General features: G+C 36.6%; 3 protein-coding genes across 3 annotated transcripts in view; all 3 read right to left on the bottom strand.

Annotated features, from left to right (window-relative positions):
* Positions 1–511: 511 nt before the first annotated feature.
* Positions 512–9,176, bottom strand: LOC310725410 (uncharacterized protein). Its single transcript, XM_083540344.1, has 2 exons — positions 9,061–9,176; positions 512–3,247 (listed from the first exon to the last, which is right to left on the bottom strand). Exon 2 carries the CDS (start codon positions 3,169–3,171, stop codon positions 2,218–2,220), a length of 954 nt encoding a protein of 317 aa, XP_083396470.1. The 5' UTR covers positions 3,172–3,247; positions 9,061–9,176; the 3' UTR covers positions 512–2,217.
* A 411-nt stretch (positions 9,177–9,587) lies between these two features.
* On the bottom strand, positions 9,588–17,265 carry paox (polyamine oxidase). The gene is made up of 7 exons (XM_083540340.1): positions 16,993–17,265; positions 14,477–14,966; positions 14,157–14,356; positions 13,728–13,983; positions 13,537–13,649; positions 11,259–11,413; positions 9,588–10,670 (listed from the first exon to the last, which is right to left on the bottom strand). Exons 1-7 carry the CDS (start codon positions 17,150–17,152, stop codon positions 10,524–10,526), a joined length of 1,521 nt encoding a protein of 506 aa, XP_083396466.1. The 5' UTR covers positions 17,153–17,265; the 3' UTR covers positions 9,588–10,523.
* A 4,717-nt stretch (positions 17,266–21,982) lies between these two features.
* The window catches only part of rassf4a (Ras association domain family member 4a), a 28,688-nt gene continuing 27,562 nt past the window's right edge, over positions 21,983–23,108 (bottom strand). The window contains exons 10-11 of the mRNA XM_083540343.1: positions 22,566–22,663; positions 21,983–22,362 (exon numbers count right to left, since the gene is read on the bottom strand). Of these exons, the coding sequence (XP_083396469.1) occupies positions 22,293–22,362; positions 22,566–22,663 (168 nt within the window). The 3' untranslated portion in view covers positions 21,983–22,292. The remainder of the gene's footprint in view (positions 22,363–22,565; positions 22,664–23,108) is intronic.

Here is a 23,108-nt window from a genome sequence, read left to right as displayed (position 1 = left end):
TATTCAGGAGTTAACTGTGTGCGTCAGCAGCTCCGTGAGCCAATCAGCGCATGGATTATAATACATGCGCATACAAATGAGACAGGTTTGATCGCTATTGGTTCTGTATTAAAATACTTATTTAATATTTATACTGGCAAGCTGCTGGGGCATGTCAACACACAATGTGAAACAACACAGAAACTGTAGTGCAGAATCTATTAAAAACTGCCATGAGTCATGCACATAAATTTACTGGCATTATGCTTATCGTGATGTCAAAATGTAAAAAAAAAAAAGAAAAAGCTAGACAACGTGTGATTAAAGACAAGATAAAATAAGGATGATTAAACAAATACAAAAAAAAAAGTCATTAATAAAAGCAATTACAAAAACAGCTGATCATTTTGATATTTTATATATATATATATATATATATATATATATATATATATATATATATATATATATATATATATATATATATATATATATATATAAGATTTCTGGAAACATAGCAAGAACAACAAGATCAAGTTTTTGTTACTTTTTTCTCTTTTCCTTGAAAGCTCTTAACGTTAATTACGACATTATAACAGCTCTGGATGCTGACTTTAAGTGTGTAATTTCACATATTCCACTCATCAGAAAAACAGGCCCACATAAAACACAAGGCCCTGTTTATTTAACTCGAGGTGAGAGTTTTAAGCAACTCCTGAGAAAATATATAACTTTCCTTCACCTTTTTAATTCACAAGCAGCCACACTTTTGTTTTACCCAAGCTAGCTTGGAGTATTTCCATTCATGGTAAAAAATAGTATTCAAATTAAAGCTGGTAAAAATATTCTCTCTGTGTAAAATGCCCGATGAGCTCAGTCACTTTAAATATACAATACTGTGTAATTTAAGATGTCTTGCTATCACAGACAAATAAATAAATGCAGCAAGACTATTAATGGATAGCCATCATGCAAACATGCTTAGTAGGCAAATCAAACCAGAGGTTCTATATTTACTATACAATGCTACTATAGTGTTTGGGCATGTATTTATAAAATTAATTAATAGAATTCATTCAAATTTAATTAAATAGAATAAAACTTTTAAAAGGGTATTAATGTGACACCAGTAATGAAAATCCAGTAAGTCAATTGCATGTAGCTCTCCATGCTTTGTTTATACTCCACCTAGTGGCTCGCTAAAGTAAAACGATATCGTTCATGAGAATGCTGTTAGAATATAATATCATTAATGAATTATACCATTCAACTTTATTTGTTATGTATTTATTCATTTCACAAATTTCTCTTATTTATTGACCGCATAATTAAACACTGAACGCAACAACCACAAGACTAACCAGGGATTTTCGAGACAAAAAGTATTGTCAACATTTCCTTAACGTTACTTGTTCAACAACAAGGAACGTTCAGTGTTCAGTCGCTGTGATGTTGCCATGAAAAGATGTCAAAGCAAAGAAACGTCTCCCAATGTATATTAAGATAGTTAAACTAGTACATCATCTATACCAGGGGTCACCAACATGGCGGGCAACACTAGGTCACCCGCAAGGACCACATGAGGATCACAAATAGCTCACCATAGCACCACTTACCAGTGAGCTGCATCTATCTGTTTCCTACCTTGTTAAATCATTGTTGATTATTATTATTGAGAAATCATTAACATGATCAGTGTCTTTACATAGATGAATATCATTAATTATTAATAATAACATATAATTAAAGATAAATTGAGCAAATTTGATCATTCAGAAGTGTGTATGAAACTGGTAGCCCTTCACATTAATCACTACCCAAGAAGTAGCTCTCAGTTTCAAAATGTTTGGTGACCCCTGATCTATACCATGACATTAGGGATTAAATGTTTTTACTTCAATCACTTCAGGAAAAAGGAAAAAAAAAAAAGCAGAATTATTATGCAGGCATTAAACCCATTCGGTGCACTAAATTATCAGTGCATCTGTGTCTTAGTGGACTCTCAACTAAAATCTGATGAAAAACAGACCCCCTCTGGTAGAATGATTTCTTATTTTGGATACACAGTAGTGAAATAATGTTCGAATAACCAACAATCCAAAATTCTCAGTACAAACTGCAAAATAACTACACAAATATATTTATCTGTTTTAAGCTATTTCACAAGTTGTTTGTTGTTGTATAAAACATATGATATTATGTAAAAAAATCTATGCAGCTGTTGCTGGGTGGCCATGACTATTCTGAATGACTTTTCATGTGCAACCTATAACTGTACCCATATTTATAGGCTTTCCCACAGACATTACACTCAAAAGGCTTTTCGTTTGAATGAGTTTTCATGTGTTTGTTTAGTATATAAATCCGCTTGAAGCCCTTTCCGCACTCTCGACACACGTACGGTCTCTCTCCTGTGTGATCTCGCTGGTGCACTCCTAAGTCATATTTGTCGAAAAACCTCTTGCCACACTGGTCACAAGGGAATGCCCTTTCTCCAGCATGTCTGCGCAGATGGATTTTTAGATAAGCCGGTTTGGCGAACATCATGCCACACTGATCACAAGCGTACGGCCTTTTTCTGCCGTGTCCTCTCCTGTGGTCGCTGAGAAGGTCGTACCGTTTGAACTTTTTCCCACAAATGTCACACTGAAATACATCTTCACTGTCAGGTTGTGTGTGCGTTTTCAACGTCCTGCCATCACGGCCCTTGACGCACTGATGTTTCGTATGTTTCTGAGGTTTGTGTGTGCATTTCTTTTTGACTTTAGCAGCATTTCTTGTTTTATTTAAAAACGCAGTTACACGCGTATCGAAGTTTTCTGCGCATTCTTCATCAGTTTCGTCATCTTCCATTTCAATTGGAGGAATCAGACCATGTGGTACGTTATCGTCACACTGACGGGATGCTTCACTCGTTAGAGACGGGTTACAGTCATCATGCTGTTCCTTTTTAACAAATTTGTTCATCTCAGTAGACTCATTCTTTATTTCTTTAAATTGAAGACAGGGCAAATATTCTGACTGAGGTAGATCCGATTCCTGTTTCACCCATACAGGGCAGGTCAGGTCAGAGGGCAGATCTGCAGCTTTTTGTGACGACAAGGTGCAGCCATTCTTAGGTGGCACCCGTTGCGTGTTTTGTTCCGTTTTTTTCCGACGTAGCCTCCGAGCAGATAGCGAACCTGTCTCCATGACTCTAAGGTCAGGACTATAACACTTTTATTCTGATTCCAACTGTACAAGCAAATCATCCGGATATATTTTAAACCTGTGGAGTGGAGAAAAAGCGCAAAAGCATTAAAGAATAAACCATTGCTATGTATAGAAATTCTTTCAGTTCTGTACAGATATCAAAATAAAAGCAATGATGTGAATAACAATATATCTGCCAATGTAAGTCAGTATAAAACAATATACACTATTATATTATAATGAGAAACTATAATAATATAGTAATTATCATTACTATAAAGATTTGCTCTGGTCTCTTAGACAGTTATTTTCCCAAATAAAATACTAAAATCACAGATGGTCAACGGCAGTGACACATTTGCCCAATGCTGCCTTTATAATGGTTTAATGATCATTTATATGAACAAAAATGTAGTATATTTATACTGACCTCAAATGCAAACACAATTTTATCAATGCAGATCAAACCTGTTGACTTAAATGTTGGTTTTAAATGCAATTGTTTTCCCTTAACGGTATAAAGAATGTGTAAACACAATATAATAGATTAGAACGCACCATTAGGATCATGTTCTTGTTTTATTGTGTGCTTTCCTGAGATTTAACATTTTGAGAAACTGACATAATATTACGTCTTTCCAAAAGTGACCTTAAAACCCTTTTTTTTTTTTTGGTCCTTAAGATTAGAGTGGCACTGTAATAACAACACAAAGAACAATAATAATAATAATAATAATAATAATAATAATAATAATAATAATAATAATAATAAGCTTGTCACTGAACAGCAATGATAAAATATTTCAAACAGTACCTGAGTTATTCAGTTATTGATTCAATGAGCTCATGTCTCCTCCAGCAAAGGATATACTTTCTTCACTATTTAAGAAAGCACAAGAATCTTCTCTGATAATTCTACAGGGCCACATATTCTATGTGAATCAATCACTGTCCGGTTTAGTTTTTCCCATCCATCTTGACAATCGTCGCCTTCAGAGACTAGTGAGGTCTGCAGAGCGCATTGTTGGGACCAACCTGCCCTCACACCCTGCATACAGTCTGTTCAGATTTCTTCCCTCTAGCGAAGAATACAGACCGATTTAAAAAAAAAACAAACAAAAAAAAAAAAAAAACGGGGCTACCAGACTCAAAAATAGCTTTTTTTTGTGGCAGCCACAAAGATTCTAAACAACCCTCCCAAATATATACTCTATACATTGTTCTACTACACTCTCTATCTCCTTTCATTTGTGCAATATTATACTCATGCAATATTAGAATTATTATTTTTTCCCTCTCTACCTCTCTTCCGCTTCTTAGCTAATTGGACAATCACTGCACTATTATGTCACTTTCTATCATGGGCCAATGTGTAAGGTCTTCTATGCGTAGTAGTGTCTAGTTGTGTTATGCGTTATTATGGTTGTATTTGTCTTTGTTTGGAAATATTAGATCTATATGCAATATGCTTCTATAACCAACTGAACAATTACTGCACAATTATATCATTTTTTTTTGTCACAGGCCCAAATCTTTTATTCTTGGTCATTTAGTTGTGTTAGATATAATCATGTTTAAATTAGTCGATGCCTTGGTTTACTTTAAACTGGAAACAAATTCATTGTATGCTCAAGCTTAAGGCCTATAAACCTATTGAACCTATTCATTCATTCATTCATTCATTCATTTTCTCCCGCTTATCCGTATTGGGGTCGCGGGGGCAGCAGTCTAAGCAGGCCCCCGCTTTCGACTGCTGCCCAATCCTCACAGCACCGTTCCTTACGGTCCCTCCTGCAGGTGGTGAGCCCACGGGAATAAACCTATTCAATTTAATTTAATTCAATTGATTTTTATTTGTATAGCACTTTTACCAATTAACATTGTCTCAAAACAGCTTTACACAGATAATGTGGTGATAAAAAAATTAATATGTTCTTTATAAGTGTAAATTTGTCCCTGATGAGTGAGCCAGTGGTGACTGTGGCAAAGAAAAACTCCCCGAGATGACATAAAGAAACCTTGAGAGGAATCAGACTCAAGAAGGAACCCATCCTTGTTGCACCGAATGACCATTGATTACAGATAAACAATGTTGCGGGGTACAGTGATGGTAATTATAAGCAAACTGTAGTCCTGAGTCAGTGTAGCAGACTGTTGACATTAACTACAGTCCAAATCCATCGTCAAAGCTCCCGTTCTTACTCCGGAATTTCATGGAACCACCTAAGGATGATATCTGTCATATATATCTACAGCACCACCCTTTTAATATTATTACTTTATTATAACAATATAACTATTTACATGCTAACCCAGCCATTAGGGGGGCACAAGCCAGTGCACTCTTAGTGCCGGTCCCAAGCCCGGGTAAATGGAGAGGGTTGCGTTAGGAAGGGCATCCAGCGTAAAACATGTGCCAAATCAAATATGCGGATCACAAATGAGAATTTCATACCGGATCGGTCGAGGCCCGGGTTAACAACGACTGCCACAGGTATCGTTAGCCGACAGGGTACCGGTGGAAATTGGGCTACTGTTGGCCGAAGGAGGAGGAGGAGAGGAGGAAGACGCCTACGGAGAGAGCAGGGAAAGGAGCAGTGTAGGAGAGTGGAGGTTCGGGTTGGTACTTTAAATGTTGGTACTATGACGGGTAAAGGGAGAGAGGTAGCTGACATGATGCAGAGGAGAAAGGTAGATATGTTGTGTGTTTAGGAGACCAAGTGGAAAGGGAGTAAGGCCAGGAACATTGGAGGTGGGTTTAAACTGTTTTATCATGGTGTGGATGGAAAGAGAAATGGTGTAGGGGTGATTCTGAAGGAAGAGTACAGTAAGAGTGTAGTGGAGGTGAAGAGAGTTTCTGATAGGGTGATGAACGTGAAGGTGGAAGTTGATGGAATGATGATAAATGTCATCAGTGCCTATGCTCCACAAGTGGGCTGTGAGATGGAGGAGAAGGAAAGATTCTGGAGTAAATTAGATGAAGTGGTAGACGGTGTACCTAGGAAAGAACGATTGGTGATTGGGGCAGACTTTAATGGGCATGTAGGTGGAGGGAACAGAGGTGATGAGGAGGTGATGGGTAGGTATGGTTTTAAGGAGAGGAATGTCGAAGGGCAAATGGTGGTAGATTTTGCTAAAAGGATGGAAATGGCAGTGGTGAACACTTATTTTAAGAAGGAGGAGAATCATAGGGTGACGTATAAGAGTGGAGGAAGGTGCACACAGGTGGACTATGTGCTATGCAGGAGATGCAACCTGAAGGAGATTGGAGACTGTAAGGTGTTGGCAGGGGACAGTGTAGCTAGACAGCATCGGATGGTGGTCTGTGATGAGAAAAGTAGGCAGGAGTACAAGGAGATGCGGCAGCAGGTAAAGAGGGATGTGGCGAAAGCCAAGGAAAAGGCATATGAGAAGCTGTATGAGAGGTTGGACACTAAGGAAGGAGAAAAACATTTATACTGATTGGCCAGGCAGAGGGACCGAGCTGGGAAGGATGTACTGCAAATTAGAGCAGTAAAGGATGGAGAGGGAAATGTCTTGACTAGTGAGGAGAGTGTGTTGAGAAGGTGAAGGGAGTATTTTGAGCAGCTGATGAATGAGGAAAATCAGAGAGAGAGAAGGTTGGACGATGTGGAGTTGGTGAAGCAGGATGAAGATAAGATTAGTAAGGAGGAAGTGAAAGCAGCGATTAAGAGGATGAAGAGTGGAAAGTCGGTTGGACCAGATGACATACCGGTAGAAGCGTGGAGATGTTTAGGAGAGATGGCAGTGGAGTTTTTGACCAGGTTGTTTAACAGGATTTTGGAAGGTGAGAAGATGCCTGAGGAATGGAGAAGAAGTGTGCTGATACCGATCTTTAAGCATAAAGGAGATGTGCAGTCTTGCAGTAACTACAGGGGAATTAAGTTGATCAGTCACACCATGAAGTTATGGGAAAGAGTAGTGGAAGCCAGGCTGAGAGAAGAGGTGACAATCTGTGAGCAACAGTATGGTTTCATGCCAAGGAAGAGCACCACAGATGCCTTATTTGCTTTAAGGATGTTGATGGAGAAGTATAGAGAAGAACAGAAGGAATTGCATTGTGTATTTGTGGATTTAGAGAAAGCGTACGACAGAGTGCCAAGAGAGGAGTTGTGGTATTGTATGAGGAAGTCAGGTGTGTCAGAGACTGGTTCAGGGTGAGGGTTGGACTGCATCAAGGATCGGCTCTGAGCCCTTTCCTGTTTGCAGTGGTGATGGACAGGTTGACGGACGAGGTCAGACAGGAGTCTCCCTGGACTATAATGTTTGCGGATGATATTGTAATTTGTGGTAAAAGTGGGGAGCAGGTTGAGAAGAGCCTGGAGAGGTGGAGATATGCGTTGGAGAGAAGGGGAATGAAAGTCAGTAGGAGTAAGACAGAGTACATGTGTGTGAATGAGAGGGAGGGCAGTGGAGTGATGCGGTTGCAGGGAGAAGAGCTGGAAAAGGTGGAGGAGTTCAGGAACCTGGGGTCAACAGTGCAAAGTAATGGAGAGTGTGTTAGAGAAGTAAAGAAAAGAGTGCAGGCAGGGTGGAGTGGGTGGAGAAGAATGACAGGAGTGATTTGTGATAGTAGGGTATCTGCAAGAATGAAAGGGAAAGTTTATAGGACTGTGGTGAGACCTGCGATGTTGTATGGATTAGAGACAGTGGCATTGAGTAAAAGACAGGAGGTGGAGCTGGAGGTGGCAGAGCTGAAGATGTTAAGGTTTTCGTTGGGAGTGACGAGAATGAACAAGATTAGAAATGAGTTTATTAGAGGGACAGCGCATGTAGGATGTTTTGGTGACCAGGTGAGGGAGGCGAGATTGAGATGGTTTGGACATGTGCAAAGGAGGGACATGAATTATATTGGTAGAAGAATGCTGAGGATGGAGCCACCAGGTAGGAGGAAAAGAGGAAGGCCAAGGAGGAGGTTTATGGATGTGGTGAGGGAAGACATGCAGGTAGTTGGTGTGAAAGAGGCAGATGTAGAGGACAGGGTGGTATGGAGACGGATGATCCGCTGTGGCGACCCCTAATGGGAGCAGCCGAAAGAAGAAGAAGAACTATTTACATGCTGTTTTGCACATCTACTTGCTTGCTGCTGTTGCTGTTTTGCACAACCTTTTGACATTTTGTGTATTTACAATTACACTCTTGTTAACAGTTCTCTTTTGCACATTGTATAACACATTACACAGTAAGTTCACTGGCGGCGTTATTTTGCGTATTTTGTCTTGTATTGTCTTTTGTTTTGAACTGTTTATATTGGATTGCACACGATGCACTTTATGTGGTGAGGACAACCTACTTTAATGCTTATCTCTGTGTTCTGTTATGTAGCTCTGTGTTGTTTTATGTAGCACCAGGTTTCTGGAGGAACGTTGTCTCATTTCACTGTGTACTGGTAGAAATGACAATAAAAGATTCGTCTTCTTGATTCTGATAGTTATGCATTTTATGTTTAATATGTGTTACTAGAACTTCTTTCTAATTTGATATGCATTTTAGTTGTGTGTGTTTTGATGGCTTACTCAAAAAAAAAATTATATATATACTGAAATGTTCAAATGAGGAAAGAAATGAGAAAACACACACACACACACACACACACACACACACACACACACACACACACACACACCTTCAATTAAATAACTTCTAATCTTTAGGTTTCAGAGTTAAACCTTAGTCAATAAAAGACCACCTTGGATGGTGATGATCAGAGAAAATACTAAAGCAGATAGTAAAGCCGAATTTAAAAAAAAGTCTGCAAAATGAAATGATTTGTGCAATTTGCCATAAATTTGTTTTAGTGCAATGAGCAAATAGGAGCTGCACATTTACTCTAATGATAAAACACATGGATTGTTTATAATGACTCACCAGGGTTTATACAGGACCAGAAAGCGACCTCTTGTTTACAGTATTCTGTCGGTGAATTTGTCAACAATCTGACTTTGTACCGCCATCTACTGCGGTGGAGGAGACATGACCCGGGTTTGTATGGTGGAGGTGCGGAGGGGCATAAAATGATCTCTGTGAGGGGCCGAATTTAAAATCTGTTAAGATCCTACATAAATATTTCATTTAACCAAACATTAAGTTTGATTACATAAAGTTACACTCATTTATGATTTCATATTATTCCTAAACCAAAAACAAATAGAAAACTTTACTCTGTTATCTGTTTAACGAATGTGATTTTAAGTGAAACTAATAGTACAATGATAAACATTTCAACTTGTACAATAGCATTCACTGCCTGATACTGCTATTCAGTAAAAAACACGAAGCTGGTCTTTATTTTTTAAAGATTTTTCAAATGCAATTTTGTCCCCTTTTTTTCTTCTTCTCATATGGGATGGTGGGCTGAAGTAAAAATGCTGCAAGAAATAGTCTTGAGACTGAACCAGAATTTACTGTTTATTTATTGGGTTCTTACAGACCATGGAATCATTTTAATCACTAGATGAATTCCATTTTCTGTGGTATAAAGAACAAAAGAACTGAGAGAAGAAGATGCAACTGAAATTTCTCACATACTTCTCATCCGATTCAACTCACACAAATTAGGGCATGAAACAGGATTTGGGGTCAGACATAACTTAGAAAAATCAACAGGAAAAGCTGCTTGAACTGATTATTCTTTGTATTAAATTATATTAATTATCAGTTGTTATATATTGTTAATAATTACATGTCAGTAACAAAGAAAATGTCTTTAACCCAATGGTTCTTGAAATAGGCTGCCAAGTTGTATATCTACTGGGTCATTTTAACTATTTTCCATGTATTTATTTCTAATCTATAAAGATTGGTGTGTTTAAAAACAAACAAGATATGAAAATAATTGTTAGGATTAAATATATGCTAACCAATCACAAATATTGAATTCAGACATTTGGTGCTGACTTTCCTGTAACTAGCCTTTGAGGTGGCCTTGAACCAAACATTTTTGAAAACTGCTGCTCTACACAAGAGAACCAGAGCACAGAACTTACTCAGAACTTCCACTCTAAGAACATGAACATGCATGAGGTCTGAGAAATAAACCTTTTGCTCAATCTGATGATGGGATTAAATGTGATTTCAATACTGTTTAGTATTTTAAAGGAGATGTACTTTTTTGTGTTTTCAATATTGCTAGTTTTAGGTGTGATTTGATCAACATCCTGAATTATTTTTGTTTTATAATTTGTCTAATATTTGTACAGTTAGATTGATGTATGTAGCTGCTGTCTGACAAATTAAATCAAAAGACCTTACAATGAAAAATTAAAGATGGCAAGATATATATTTGTTAGTCCTTTATAATGTCCTGTCCTATCATTCCATCTGATTTCTCTTTACAGATGTGCTGTGATCTTCTTTGGTGCTGGATTGTAGTGGGAGATGAGACGGTCTGCTTCTCTCCAGCCAGTAAGCAAAGCACCATGGACAGTGGAAAAGAATGATTTGTGAGTGGCCTCTCCAGCAAACAGCACCTGCAAGGGCTGAAAAAGACAGAACAGATACTAATCTACTGCTACATTACTTGGAACCTAAGACAAAGACAACAAATGTAATTTTATACACTATGTAGACTAATGTTTTGGGACACTCAACTTTCCTTTTCATATGTGGTTCTTCCCCAAACAATTACCACAAAGTTGGAAGAACAAGTGCATAGGATCTCTTTGGATGTGGTCGCAACATTTTACCTTCACTTGAACTACGAGACCCTGTTTCAACAAGAAATTCCCCTGTGTACAAAGCCAGCTCCATGAAGATATGGTTTACATCAGTGGAAGATCTTGAGTGGCCTGCTATAAAGCTCTAACCTCTAGTGGACAATCTTCTCAGAAGACATTATAATAGCAAATGGGGACTTATTGTGAGTGGGATGTTTAAAATGCATATACAAATCTTATGGTCGGGTGTCCACAAACATTTGGTTTACAGAGTGTATCTAATATTTTAAAGTTCTGTTAAAGTTCACTTCATGACAATGCAAACAGAGTTGATACTGCAACAGGCAAGCAATCAGAACACTATTTGCTGCTGAGTGATGTAAAGCAATGAAAAAAAGTGATACTATATACCTTTGCTTTTGAACCAGTCAGTGGAAGAGGCTCGGTGAGGTTATCAATATCTTGACCTGAGCAGCCTTTTGCCACATAAGTGTAAGATCCACAAGTATAGGGATCATGGTACCACTGGGACCGTACAAGCTTCTTTGGTGTAATTGTTGGATTTCCTGCAACATTACAGTAAATGATTATAGATTACAGAGGACTTTGATCTTCCTGATTTCTCAGTAGCATAATGCATTTTCTGTTTTATAAACATTTATGGTGAGGGGAAAAAAAAGGCTGGCAAAGGCAAAAGGTAAAACAGAAACAAACTTGTCAACTGATGCCCCACAACATTAAGGGTGCAAAGGTAATTTTTTTATTTTTGTTTCAAACGAGCACAATCTAGCTGAAAAATAAGTAGAACATAGCAAAAATATTGTTTAAGCCATGGCCTCAGCACAAGTCTATAATGTGTACTTTGGACATTCATCTGGAAAACCTGTTACTGGTCAGGTATGCAGATTTGTATTCTGAAAGGCCTCCTGTTAGTTATTTTAAGACTCCACAATGTCCCTTCACTCTACCCTATCTCATTCTGTTCAGAGATAAAATATATGGCAGAAGCCTGGAAACTCCCCACAAAGACTAAATATTGTATTACAAAAAAGTTTTTCAAGAAACATTACTTTTTGTTTTTCATTGAATTTTGTGGTTTGCTAAAAGCGTGTGTGTGATACGTAACATCCATGATATATGTCTTTAAATACGCCAACCAAGCATATTATGCTTGATCACATTGTACATTATGACATTATAGCATTATGACTGGTGAAGTGATTAACACTGATTATAGATAGATAGACAGATAGATAGATAATCTGTTCATCATGGCACCTGTTGATGTGTTAGAAGCAAAAAAAAATGGGCAAGTGTAAGGATTTGAGCGAGTTGGACAAGGGTCTACATGACTGGGACAGAGCATCGCCAAAACTGCAGCTGTGGTTTGTTCCCAGTCTGCAGTGGTCAATATCTATCAAAAGACATCCAAAGAAGGAACAGTGTTGAACCAGAGACAGAGTCCGATCCAACAGGCGAGCAACCGTAGCTCAAATTGCTGTTAACTTAACAGTGTTAATGCTGGACTGGTCAGGACTGTTTTGGCAGCAAAAGGGGACCAACACAATATTAGGAGGTGGTCATAATGTTATGCCTGATCGGTGGCCATAAAGATATGCCTGGTATGTCTCTCACTTTGCAAGATCATAAACAAATCTCAGTAACTTCTATGTAATGACATATTTTTTTTTTTTACTGTCCAAAACTGACTGCTTTGATGGCTGTAAAGGAGCATGTCATTGGTTGGAGCTATTGAAAGGACAAGGCTCTTAGAAAATGAAACTGTGTTAAATCTGAACAAAAGCAGTACTGATTCTAAAAGAACTGAAGAAATAAGTTTGTGAATGCTTCAAACAAAAACTGGTAATTGTCAGCTGTGAACAATTTAATCCGTTTGATCATTCATTCCGTTTGAATGTGCGTCATACTGGTTTAACAAAATGAGAATTGGGCAGAAACATACTATGAAGAAAATGTAGTACTTCAGTGTTTTAAATCTCTGCAAAAAGTATAATCCTAATCTCTGAAAAAGTAATGATTCATTATGAGCTTAAACACTAAACATGACGTTGACTTAAAGGTTGATTACTGCAAAAAGCAGTCAAAAAATGATAAAATACTACAGCTTGTCATGTAACCATTTTTAAGGCATGAACATCTGTACAAAATGGTGCTGATGTCGGCTTGGGTGATAATGCATGTGGATTGTGCTATTCTCTACCCTTTCAATAAAAACAAAAAGAAGGTGGAACAGTATATTTAAAAAAACGAGCTTAAGACACCAGTTTACACAAGACTAAGACAAATCATATGTGTTTTAATGCTGTGCTCTTTTTAGCATAATCTCCTATAAATATTGAACGATTCATATCATAAATCTGGTCCACTTTTCTTAAAAGTAAGTTCTGTCACTGAACAAATCAGGGAACAAATTTAATGAATGCATCATTTTGAAAAATGAAATCAAAAGATTCAAGTCACTGAGATAAATGGAAATTACCATCACAATTGCAATAGGCGATCAAAAAACATGCCATGCGTGTCTTGCATGGTGTGATGTAATAGAGTTAGGTATTAAATACATAAATGAATTTATAATGAAGTAAACACCCAGCTCCAACAACCTCCTGCAAAATAGCACAATATTAATTTTAGTATGAACAGAGATTAGTTCAGTTATTATTATTACCTGTAAATCTGCGAAGGAGCAGAGTCACCGTGTGCATCACCTCCTCTTCAGGCAGAGTTTCCATATACTCTGATTCATGGCCAGCAATCCACCCACAAAGAATATGGCCATACCTATACCATTAGAGACAGAAATAAACTCCAGCATGCAACATACAGTACTAATAAAGGGTTGCACTGATTTCTCCTTACCTCTCTACAGGTTTCAGTACAGTAAAGCAAGACAACATTCTGATCCAGGCAGTCTTCATATCAGAAACAGGATCCGGAAAATCAGATTCGTCCTCCCATAAAAAAAAGATCGCTTCACTATTTTCATCCCAGAAGGGCTGCTCAAACTCTAAGAAGATTTTATTATTGGTTCCAAAACCCAGTCTGTGGATTGAGTGCAACTTGTGTAGTGGCAGAGGAGGATTCAGAAGAGTGGCATGGTTCCTCTTCATATAGCCTTTAACACAGACAATATAAAACCAAACAAAGCAAAAAACGGAATTCTTATAACAGAGCAAATAATAATCCATCTGACCTTATATGAAAGAAATAATATGGAGAAAAAGATATGAGATATAAAATATACATCAATAAAAGCTAATGAGGTATGCTGTAAGCCACTAAACATACCCAGTGGGATGGTAAGAATGACATGATCTGCTTCAAAAGTCTCTCCGTTAACGCATTCAACTGTAACAGGACACAATCCTTGCTTTGAGCTTGACCGGTTGTGGATGTTATTCCAGTGAATGCACTTGACTGGTTTATTAAATAAGACAATGTCTTTAGGCAGTTCATTCATCATGTGTGTGATTAAGCCTTCATAGCCTCTGCACAAAGGGCACACAAATCCATACAATACATTTAGAATTTAACTGAACCTTCCGCTTTTGCTATTGAGGTTTGGTATAAGCTGCAGATAAGGTAGAAAGTGTCCTTCACCAACTCACCCTGGAAATGTGCAATCCAGCCCTGGAAGGGACTTGTACATGCCAAAGGCTTCAAGGTCCACATCATCCATTGTGTGCGTCCCACTCACACCACACTCAAGCTTCAATAGTGTGCTGATCATAGCCTGTCTGATCTTTTTGGCTTCATCGTCTTTCCATTCTTTATTGCTGATCCGGAGGGCTTCTGTTTTTATGAACTCCCCAACATTTGACATGGGTGCTCTGCTACTGTGGTAGAATTCCTGGCTCTTCTTAAGCAATGTCATGAAAACCTCAACTGCAGGTGCCAGTACCTCAGCCTCAAGCTTCTTGCCTGAGCTGGAAAGCCAGGTAGAAAACAAAGGTGGAAGACCACCGATATCTACGGACTGATTCTCCTCAGACATGCACTCTCCGTCAAGTAATTGGTACTGACAGGCCAAGCGAAACACTGGGTTCTCCTGTGAAGGACCATGGATCCAGTTGGCACCTATTTCTACAATTTTACCATCTGGAGAAAAAAAAAAAAAGATTTGTGAGATATCAATTTAATTTGATTTGAGGTCAGTGTGTGATATTACTTGGAGTTGTATGGCTTAGAAAAAAAAAATATATAAATATAAAATGTATTCTTTTAGTAATAAAACAATCACATTTAACAAACTATTCGTGAGTAATTTATTTCTCTTTTATTACTGCAATTTGTAAAGAATTACATTTTAAATAAAATAATTATACAAAAAATAAATACAGAAAATAAACAAATCAAGTTTATTCATGTTATTCTTGTCATACATTATGGAATCAATATACCGTCTTCCCCTCACTCATCTTTTCTCAATGCTTTTTTAAAGCTTTACCAACAATAACTCACATTTCATTCACGTTATTTTTGTCTCCCTACAGAAAGTTTTGCTCTATCAAACATTTATGTAAAATAACTACTTTTATTCATCAATTTATTATTCGACTTGTCTGGAGCATTAAATAGGCCTAAAAGTTGCTAGAAGCAAAATGTTATTTTAGTAACTGTTTATTAATATACAGGATAAATATTTTTCACAGTCTTATTAACCAATCAGATTGAAGAATTCAACAGCACTGTGGTATAAACCAAAGTTATAAGTTGTTAATCATTGACTAGAACATTTTATTCCTGCAAAGTCTCATGCAGAAACCTTAAACATGCTGATAAGCACATACAATATGTGTAACCTTTATATCCATTTTCCAGAAGAGTACATAGTTCATACAGTCCAGAGTGTAGTTTATGTTCACTTAGTGTACCAACTATAAAACAGGAACTAAAAGCGCTGATCATGCTTTACGTGACAATGTAATTTTTACAATGTCACGTAAATATTATAAACTATACTTTAAAAAAAAAAGATTTGTTACATCACAAAATAAATCCAGTTTGCCACAAAGTTCATACTCCTGCTCAAGTACAGAGAAATTGTTCTGATCTCTGATTATTAAACATTTATAACAATATAGTTGTATATTTATATCGAGCGGGGAACCATTTCCTGACTTTCATTCATCTCAAATCATTTCACAAAACCTTCCTCCTTTAACAGAGCTCTGAAATTTAAACTTAAAACAAGATTGTGTTAAAAAACAGGGTTTATACAAACATTTTAAGGCTTTTTAGACAATGGAATTGGTACTTATTTGTTGCATTTCAATTATATAGAATTTTATTTTATATTTTAATACATATGTTAATAATCAAAAGTAAGGATCATTCTAAATTGTGCTGAAAATACACACATTTTCCAGAAAAAAAAGCACCATTTCTGGCCATTGAGTAACAAAATACTATAATACAGACGCATACACCACTTAGGATCGAACCCGGGGCCCTGGAGCAGCCAAGTGGCAACTAATATCGCAAAACGCAGTCGAAAGGTTAAAAATAATCAAAAAAGGTTAAGGCCTATCACCAGACATGTAAGCCATACATTTTGAAGTCTGTATGAATGTACTATAAAATAAAGATTTGAATAAACATATCTTTACAAGTTAAATTGGAAATGTGCCCTGGGTCACAGTTATTAATTGAAATGGTAGATAGCTAAGCAACATTCACTTTCAGGGGTAGAGATATTCCAAGAATGTACAGTCAATGAGCTTTTGACTTTATTTCTCTACAACTATTGAGAGTTGTCTTTATTGTCTTTTAGATGTCGTTTCCATTGAGAGATATTGTTATGGAAGAAGGGAAATGATGAAGCAAAGAGCTCTGGTTAAGATCTGAAAGACTGAATACAGACAAACAGCCTAGTAAAGAAATAACACACGTGACACAGTGGAATGGAGAAAACACTGAGAGTCTGGTGTTGGACTTATTTGCATTTGGCAGACGCACTTATCCAATGCGACTGAGTTTTTTTTTAGGGTTAACCGTACAGCAGTTTGGTGGCGCTGGGATCTGAAATTATGATCTGCCGAGCAGAAGTCCAACGTCTTAATCACTGAGCTGGAATACTAGAAGTTACCACAGGTTTCCTGTGTTTATTTGCTCTCTATCTTACCCAGGCCGCCAGTCTGAATTCTTCCTCCACTTCTCGACGTTGCTTCAATAATGCGGACTTTTCGGAATCCATGTCTGATTAACTTCTGAGCAGCACCGATTCCTGAAATCCCGCATCCGATAATAAGGACTCTTGCATCGACACCGGAATGGAGAGCCATCTTCGTGTGTGTGTGTGTGTGTGTGTGTTGTATTCAGTACTGCTCTGCAATAAGCTTTCGCTTTGTGACGCTTCTTGGGGGCCAGAAGCATCATTACACCAGATTCTGTGACCATCATATGCTGTGACCCTAGAGGGCGCTGTTGCTAAACTGCATCTTAAAATAGATCATCAGGAGAAGTTCGCCACGCAAACAGCGTACATTCAAACATCAGCGTCCACTGTTCATTAAATGCCGTGCACGCGCTTGGAGAACATTTTGTTGAATGTTGGAGTTTGAACTCATGACCTTCTGATTAGAAGTCCAACAGCTTAACCACTGAGCTACCACCTAAATGAGTTACCACCCAAATGTTCTCTATATTCACTCTGGTGATGTCTAACCCTCTGTTTTATATCCTGAAAATATTTGGGTCTCATGTGAACAGTAACAAACTTACAGCAGGGTTACTAGATTTTATAATACAGGTTATCAAAAACCGCATCTGACTACATGTTTTAAGTACATGTAACATTAAAAAAAACTAAACTTTCTTTCGGCTTCTCCCGTTAGGGGTCGCCCGTATTCATGATCCGCATGTTCGATTTGGCACATGTTCTTGGAGAACAGGCACATGCTGTTCGCCAAGCGCGTTCCAGGTGCACGATATTTAATGAACAGTGGACGCTGATGTTTGAATTTACGCTGTTTGCGTAGCGAACTTCTCCAGATGATTTATTTCGAGCTGCATTTTAGCAACAGCGCCCTCTAGGGTCACAACGTACGATGGTCCCAGAATAAGAGTCGTCTTTAAAAATCGTTATACTGTATATTTGTATACAGGTGTAAAAATACTTCACCCAGACTGCAGACAAATCTACCTGTCAAGAAGTCATTTTCTTCGAATGATCCGCTGTGGCGACCCCTAATAGGAGCAGCCGAAAGAAGAATAAATTTTTTTCTTGCAGTTTATACCAAGCGATACTACAAAAATATCATATCCACTCTATATAGGTTTGCTAACAAAGTTTCAGCAAAAAACAAAACAAAAAATAAAATATCTGACATGCTGATTTTTATAGTTTTTTCAATTATTAATTTATTACTATATCTTTTAGAATAGATGTGCTCTTTAAAAGTAAGAGTCGGCTCCTTAAAATTCTTCACAAAGAGTCGGCTCAAAGATTCAGTGTGGTCGGTAACGATACATCCCTAATAAACCAATAAACTAACAAACCCAGCGATCTACAGAAAGATCTGATTTAAAACAACCATCACATACAAAGTCCCAAATCCTTCCATGTGTTTTGTATGGAAACAATCCAAGACAATTTTTTAATCCCTGAGAAACCAGTTGGTAGTTTGTAGAAACGTTTAATTGACCTTATAAGCAACATCCTATATAAACCACTAGGTGGCACAAATACTGCACTTTAGTAATGAACTAAAAATGAATGTGAGTGAAATATTTAAACTATCCCCCGGCAAAAAGTGACCACGGTGAAGCAAAATGAAACTAAAGCTAGTCAGACTTAATTGCTATGTGGATAATAAGTAATAAAACAACGAAAAAGTGAAATGAAAGTGGATGATTAACTAAGCTATTGCTGCTAACATAATGGAACAATCTGCAAACACCCCATGCTAATAATCACAATGAAGAATTGAACAATTACCTCACATCACCTTAATTTAAATTTGAATGCAAAAGTTATCTAATGGGCCGTGTGTCCTACCTCACTCCTAGTGTTCACAGTATCCTGGGTAGGGTACAGATCTTATAAAGTGGTTACTGAAGATAAATTAATTATACAAATATATACAGTGGTGTGAAAAAGTGTTTGCTTTCTTATTTGTTTGCATGTTTCTCCCGCTTTAATGTTTCAGATCATCAAACAAATGTAAATATTAGTACAAGTGAACACAACATGCAGTTTTTAAATGAAGGTTTTTATTATTGAGGGGAAACAAAATCCAAAACTACCTAGCCCTATGTGAAAAAGTGTTTGCCCCCATGTTAAAACTGTGGGTTATTACACCTGAGGTTCAATTTCTCTAGCCACACCCAGGCCTGATTACTGCTCCACCTGTTCGCAATCAAGAAATCTCTTAAATAGGACCTGCCTGACAAAGTGAAGTAGACCAAAAGATCCTCAAAAGCTAGACATCATGCAGAGATCCAAAGAAATTTAGAAACAAATGAGAAAGAAAGTAATTGAGATTTATCAGTCTGGAAAAGGTTATAAAGCGATTTCTAAAGCTTTGTGACTCCAGCGAACAACAGTGAGAGCCATTATTCACAAATTGCAAAAACATGGAACACTGGAGAACCTTCCCAGGAGTGGCCGGCGGACCAAATTTACCAAAATTAAAGAACAGAGCGACAACTTATCCAAGAGGTCACAAAAGACCCTACAACAACATCCAAAGAACTGCAGGCCTCACTTTCCTCAGTTTTGGTCAGTGTTCATGACTCCACCATAAAAAAGAGACCTGGCAAAAATCGTCCAAGATGAAAACCGCTGCTAAGCAAAAAGAACATAAAGGCTCCTCTCAATTTTGCCAGAAATCATCTTGATGATCCCCAAGACGAACTTGGGTTCTGCAGCAGGACAATGTTCCAAAACACACCAGCAAGTCCACCTCTGAATGACTGAAGAAAAACAAAATGAAGACTTTGGAGTGGCCTAGTCAAAGTCCTGACCTGAATCCTATTGAGATGCTGTGGCATGACCATAAAAAGGCGGTTCATTCTCGAAAACTCTCCAATGTGGCTAAATTACATCAATTCATTGCAAGTTATCGCAAACATTTGGTTGAAGTTGTTGCTGCTAAGGGTGGCCCAACCAGTTAATAGGTTTAGGGGCAAACACTTTTTTCACAGAAGGCCATGTAGTTTTGGATTTTGTTTTCCCTCAATAATAAAAAACCATTTAAAAACTGCATGTTGTGTTCACTTGTGTGATCTTTTACTAATATTTAAATTAGTTTGATGATCTGAAACATTAAAGTGTGACAAATCAGGAAGGGGGCAAACACTTTTTCACACCACCATATTTAAAAAGAAATGTGACGTGTTCTTAATAAGTAATTATTTAAATGAATTGGGGGAAAAAAAGGAATAGAGCATGTTTACATAATGTTTAATTTAATTTTTTTTTTAATTTATTCATCTGTTAAATTACTATATGTTTGGGTTCCGAATAAAGTTAGGGTTGAATAGCAGGTCTCTGAATAGCAGGTCTCTGTCTCCAACCATGCAGATGACTTTGAAAGTTTATACCTTATGCAAACAAAACTTGCTGGATTTTCTCACAATGAAAACAAGGTAAGCCAGTCAGGCTTTCAGTAGACTTAAAAAATTTTTTTTTAGCCTGTCATAGACAAAAATGTTAATTACCAGTTAATATACTGACACGATCTGTCTTGTCTTTAAGGTGTAGTTTCTTGGAGAAGATTTGGTGTTTTGGTGATTTTGTTTTTGTCACAACTAATTCTCAAATCTTGGCATTCAAGTACCAAGTCAAGACTGGTAAGTCCATGTTCAATTACATATCATTAACTTAATTAATTTGTGGTAATCAGTTTTTGGACAACTAATCCAATAAAAATGTAAGAAATAATAATTTGTTTGATGTTTGATGATTTTTGTATAAAGCAGCTTAGGCCTGTCACAACCTATAGAATGTCTCCTGAAATCTGATTGGCTTATCATGGCCAAGTTTATATATTTTTTAAAACCTCATTAATAGAAAGCTCACAGACTACTACAGATTTCCATCTCAACCAGAAATTAACCATCAACCATCGAAACAAGTCCTGAGAAATTGGTGGTACATCGTTTCCCATGATACCACTGTGTTCTGAGTGGCACTCCAGCCAGCAAGCACTGATTACTTGTCTTATTCTCATAAAAACAGCTCCTGGAATAGCTCGTGGGAACTGCTCACAAAACAATGAGTTACTGTGCAGGACTCATTGTGACCATGCAGGAAACAGCAAATTACTTTCTTCTTCTAAAGGAAAACAACTCAATGATCAATGAATTGAGACAATGATATTACTAATGCAGCATAATAATGATAAAATATCTTGCATTTAGAAGTGAGTAGAGCAATAAAAAAGGTTAAAATATTTAACTGATCTGAAAACTAAAAGCGCAATAAAAACAAACAAAAATCAACAAATCAAAATTACAACAGCTAATCGGAAAATACATCAACCTTAAGAGCAGAAAGGGCATGTCCTTGATGAACATCACATGCTCATTTCAGTTCGATTACAGCTTGTGTCAATCTAAAATACCTTAGAAAAAAAGGAACTTGAGGATGTTTACGTAATGGGTACAGGAAATCTGAATTTCTCCTCTTATACTTTTATTTGTGTTGGGCATTTTATCACTAATTCTAACAAAACAGCATTTCAAAATACTTAACGACATTCATATAATTATATTTTACATATACTGTCAACTTTACAAAGCATTATTAGAAAGACGTAAGCATCAAGTTATTCAGAAAAATGTATTGCTCATTCATATAACAGTCACTATGCTAACTGGATTTGCTAACTGAGCTTGTGATTTTATTTCTTAGAGTCAAACTGTTTTTATGTGACTGATGTTACTAAATGTGTTATTGTCATGTTCTATTTTTTTGCTGCCCTGTTTTTAGCACTTGAATATGTTTAAAGTGTCTCATTACGAACTGTGGAATCAAATATATCCAAAAACAAATGTTAATATATATGTTAATAAATAAATATTTTCTAATTATATATATATATATATATATATATATATATATATATATATATATATATATATAAAAAATCACAAAGTCAGAATAAAAATTTGTATAAAAAACAGTTTTATTATATACTAAAAAAAAACAAAAAAAAACAAAAAACAGTGTAATACGTTCAACCAAATACATTCAGTGTAAAGTCATGATATGTAGTTCAATAAATGTAACTAATTCTAACAAAAGAGCATTTCAAAATACTTAAGTGCTTTATAAAGTATTTTTAACAGTAGCATCTATTAATCTTGTGTTACTCCTGAGTATTCTATTGGTACTTGCAAACTACTAAGTATAAAACTTATTGCATCTAGTATTTTCTCAGTCAAAAACAAGTAGAAAAAAAAAAAATCTACACTTTGTCACATACACTCTGCACTTTCAGAAATGTCCTTTAGCTGCTGTTGTATCATTGATTTCAATACACCATACCTAAAAAAAAAAGAGAATGGAATTAGTTGTAGTGAGTTGAATACAGACTGAACTTTCAGGCTTTCATTGAAATTACACAGAGATTTTGTGCATGTTATAACAATGACTTTATACCTTAACAAATACAACTATAGTAAAGATCATCTTTATCATGTGTTTGTGAACAGTAATACAATTTATATTATGTGTGTGATCTGACATACTTTTCAGTCAGTTTTGAAATCTCTCTCTCCTCTTCTTCCTTCAGTTTTGTGACGAAGCTGTTCAATACTGGCATCTCAAACTTAATGTATTGTGCAACCTAGAAAAAATAAAACTTCTGTATTGTGGTAATACATGCGAAATAAAAATACAAAAATACAGCCATGCTAATAGCTTAATCATGAATATATAGATTAATGTAAAAGTATCACAGCCAGGAAAAATACCTTCTCATGGTCAAATTATGACATATTCAATGGCATATAAAACATGTTTCTTAATGAAATATCAAGTTCTCTACAAATATCTCTTAATAATCTGCAGACATTTTGACAGCCAGCATTTAATCACATGCAGAACAGAAGAGAATGATTTTAGTTTAGCTCTTTGCCATGCAACTATTCATTAGCCTGATGAAAGCCTGACATTCACTGTGTAAATATCTTTAGGCCAATGCAAGGTTAGGAATGGGTCTGGATAAAACATTTCCACATTGTTATGGTAAACTTTACTCACCATCCAATTTTATTAGGAACACCTGTACC

Source organism: Silurus aristotelis (assembly GCF_946808225.1).
Source record: "Silurus aristotelis genome assembly, chromosome: 4".
NCBI lineage: Eukaryota > Metazoa > Chordata > Actinopteri > Siluriformes > Siluridae > Silurus > Silurus aristotelis.
The sequence above is the reverse complement of the archived record's forward strand: the minus strand, read 5'-3'. Positions and strand labels throughout refer to the sequence as shown.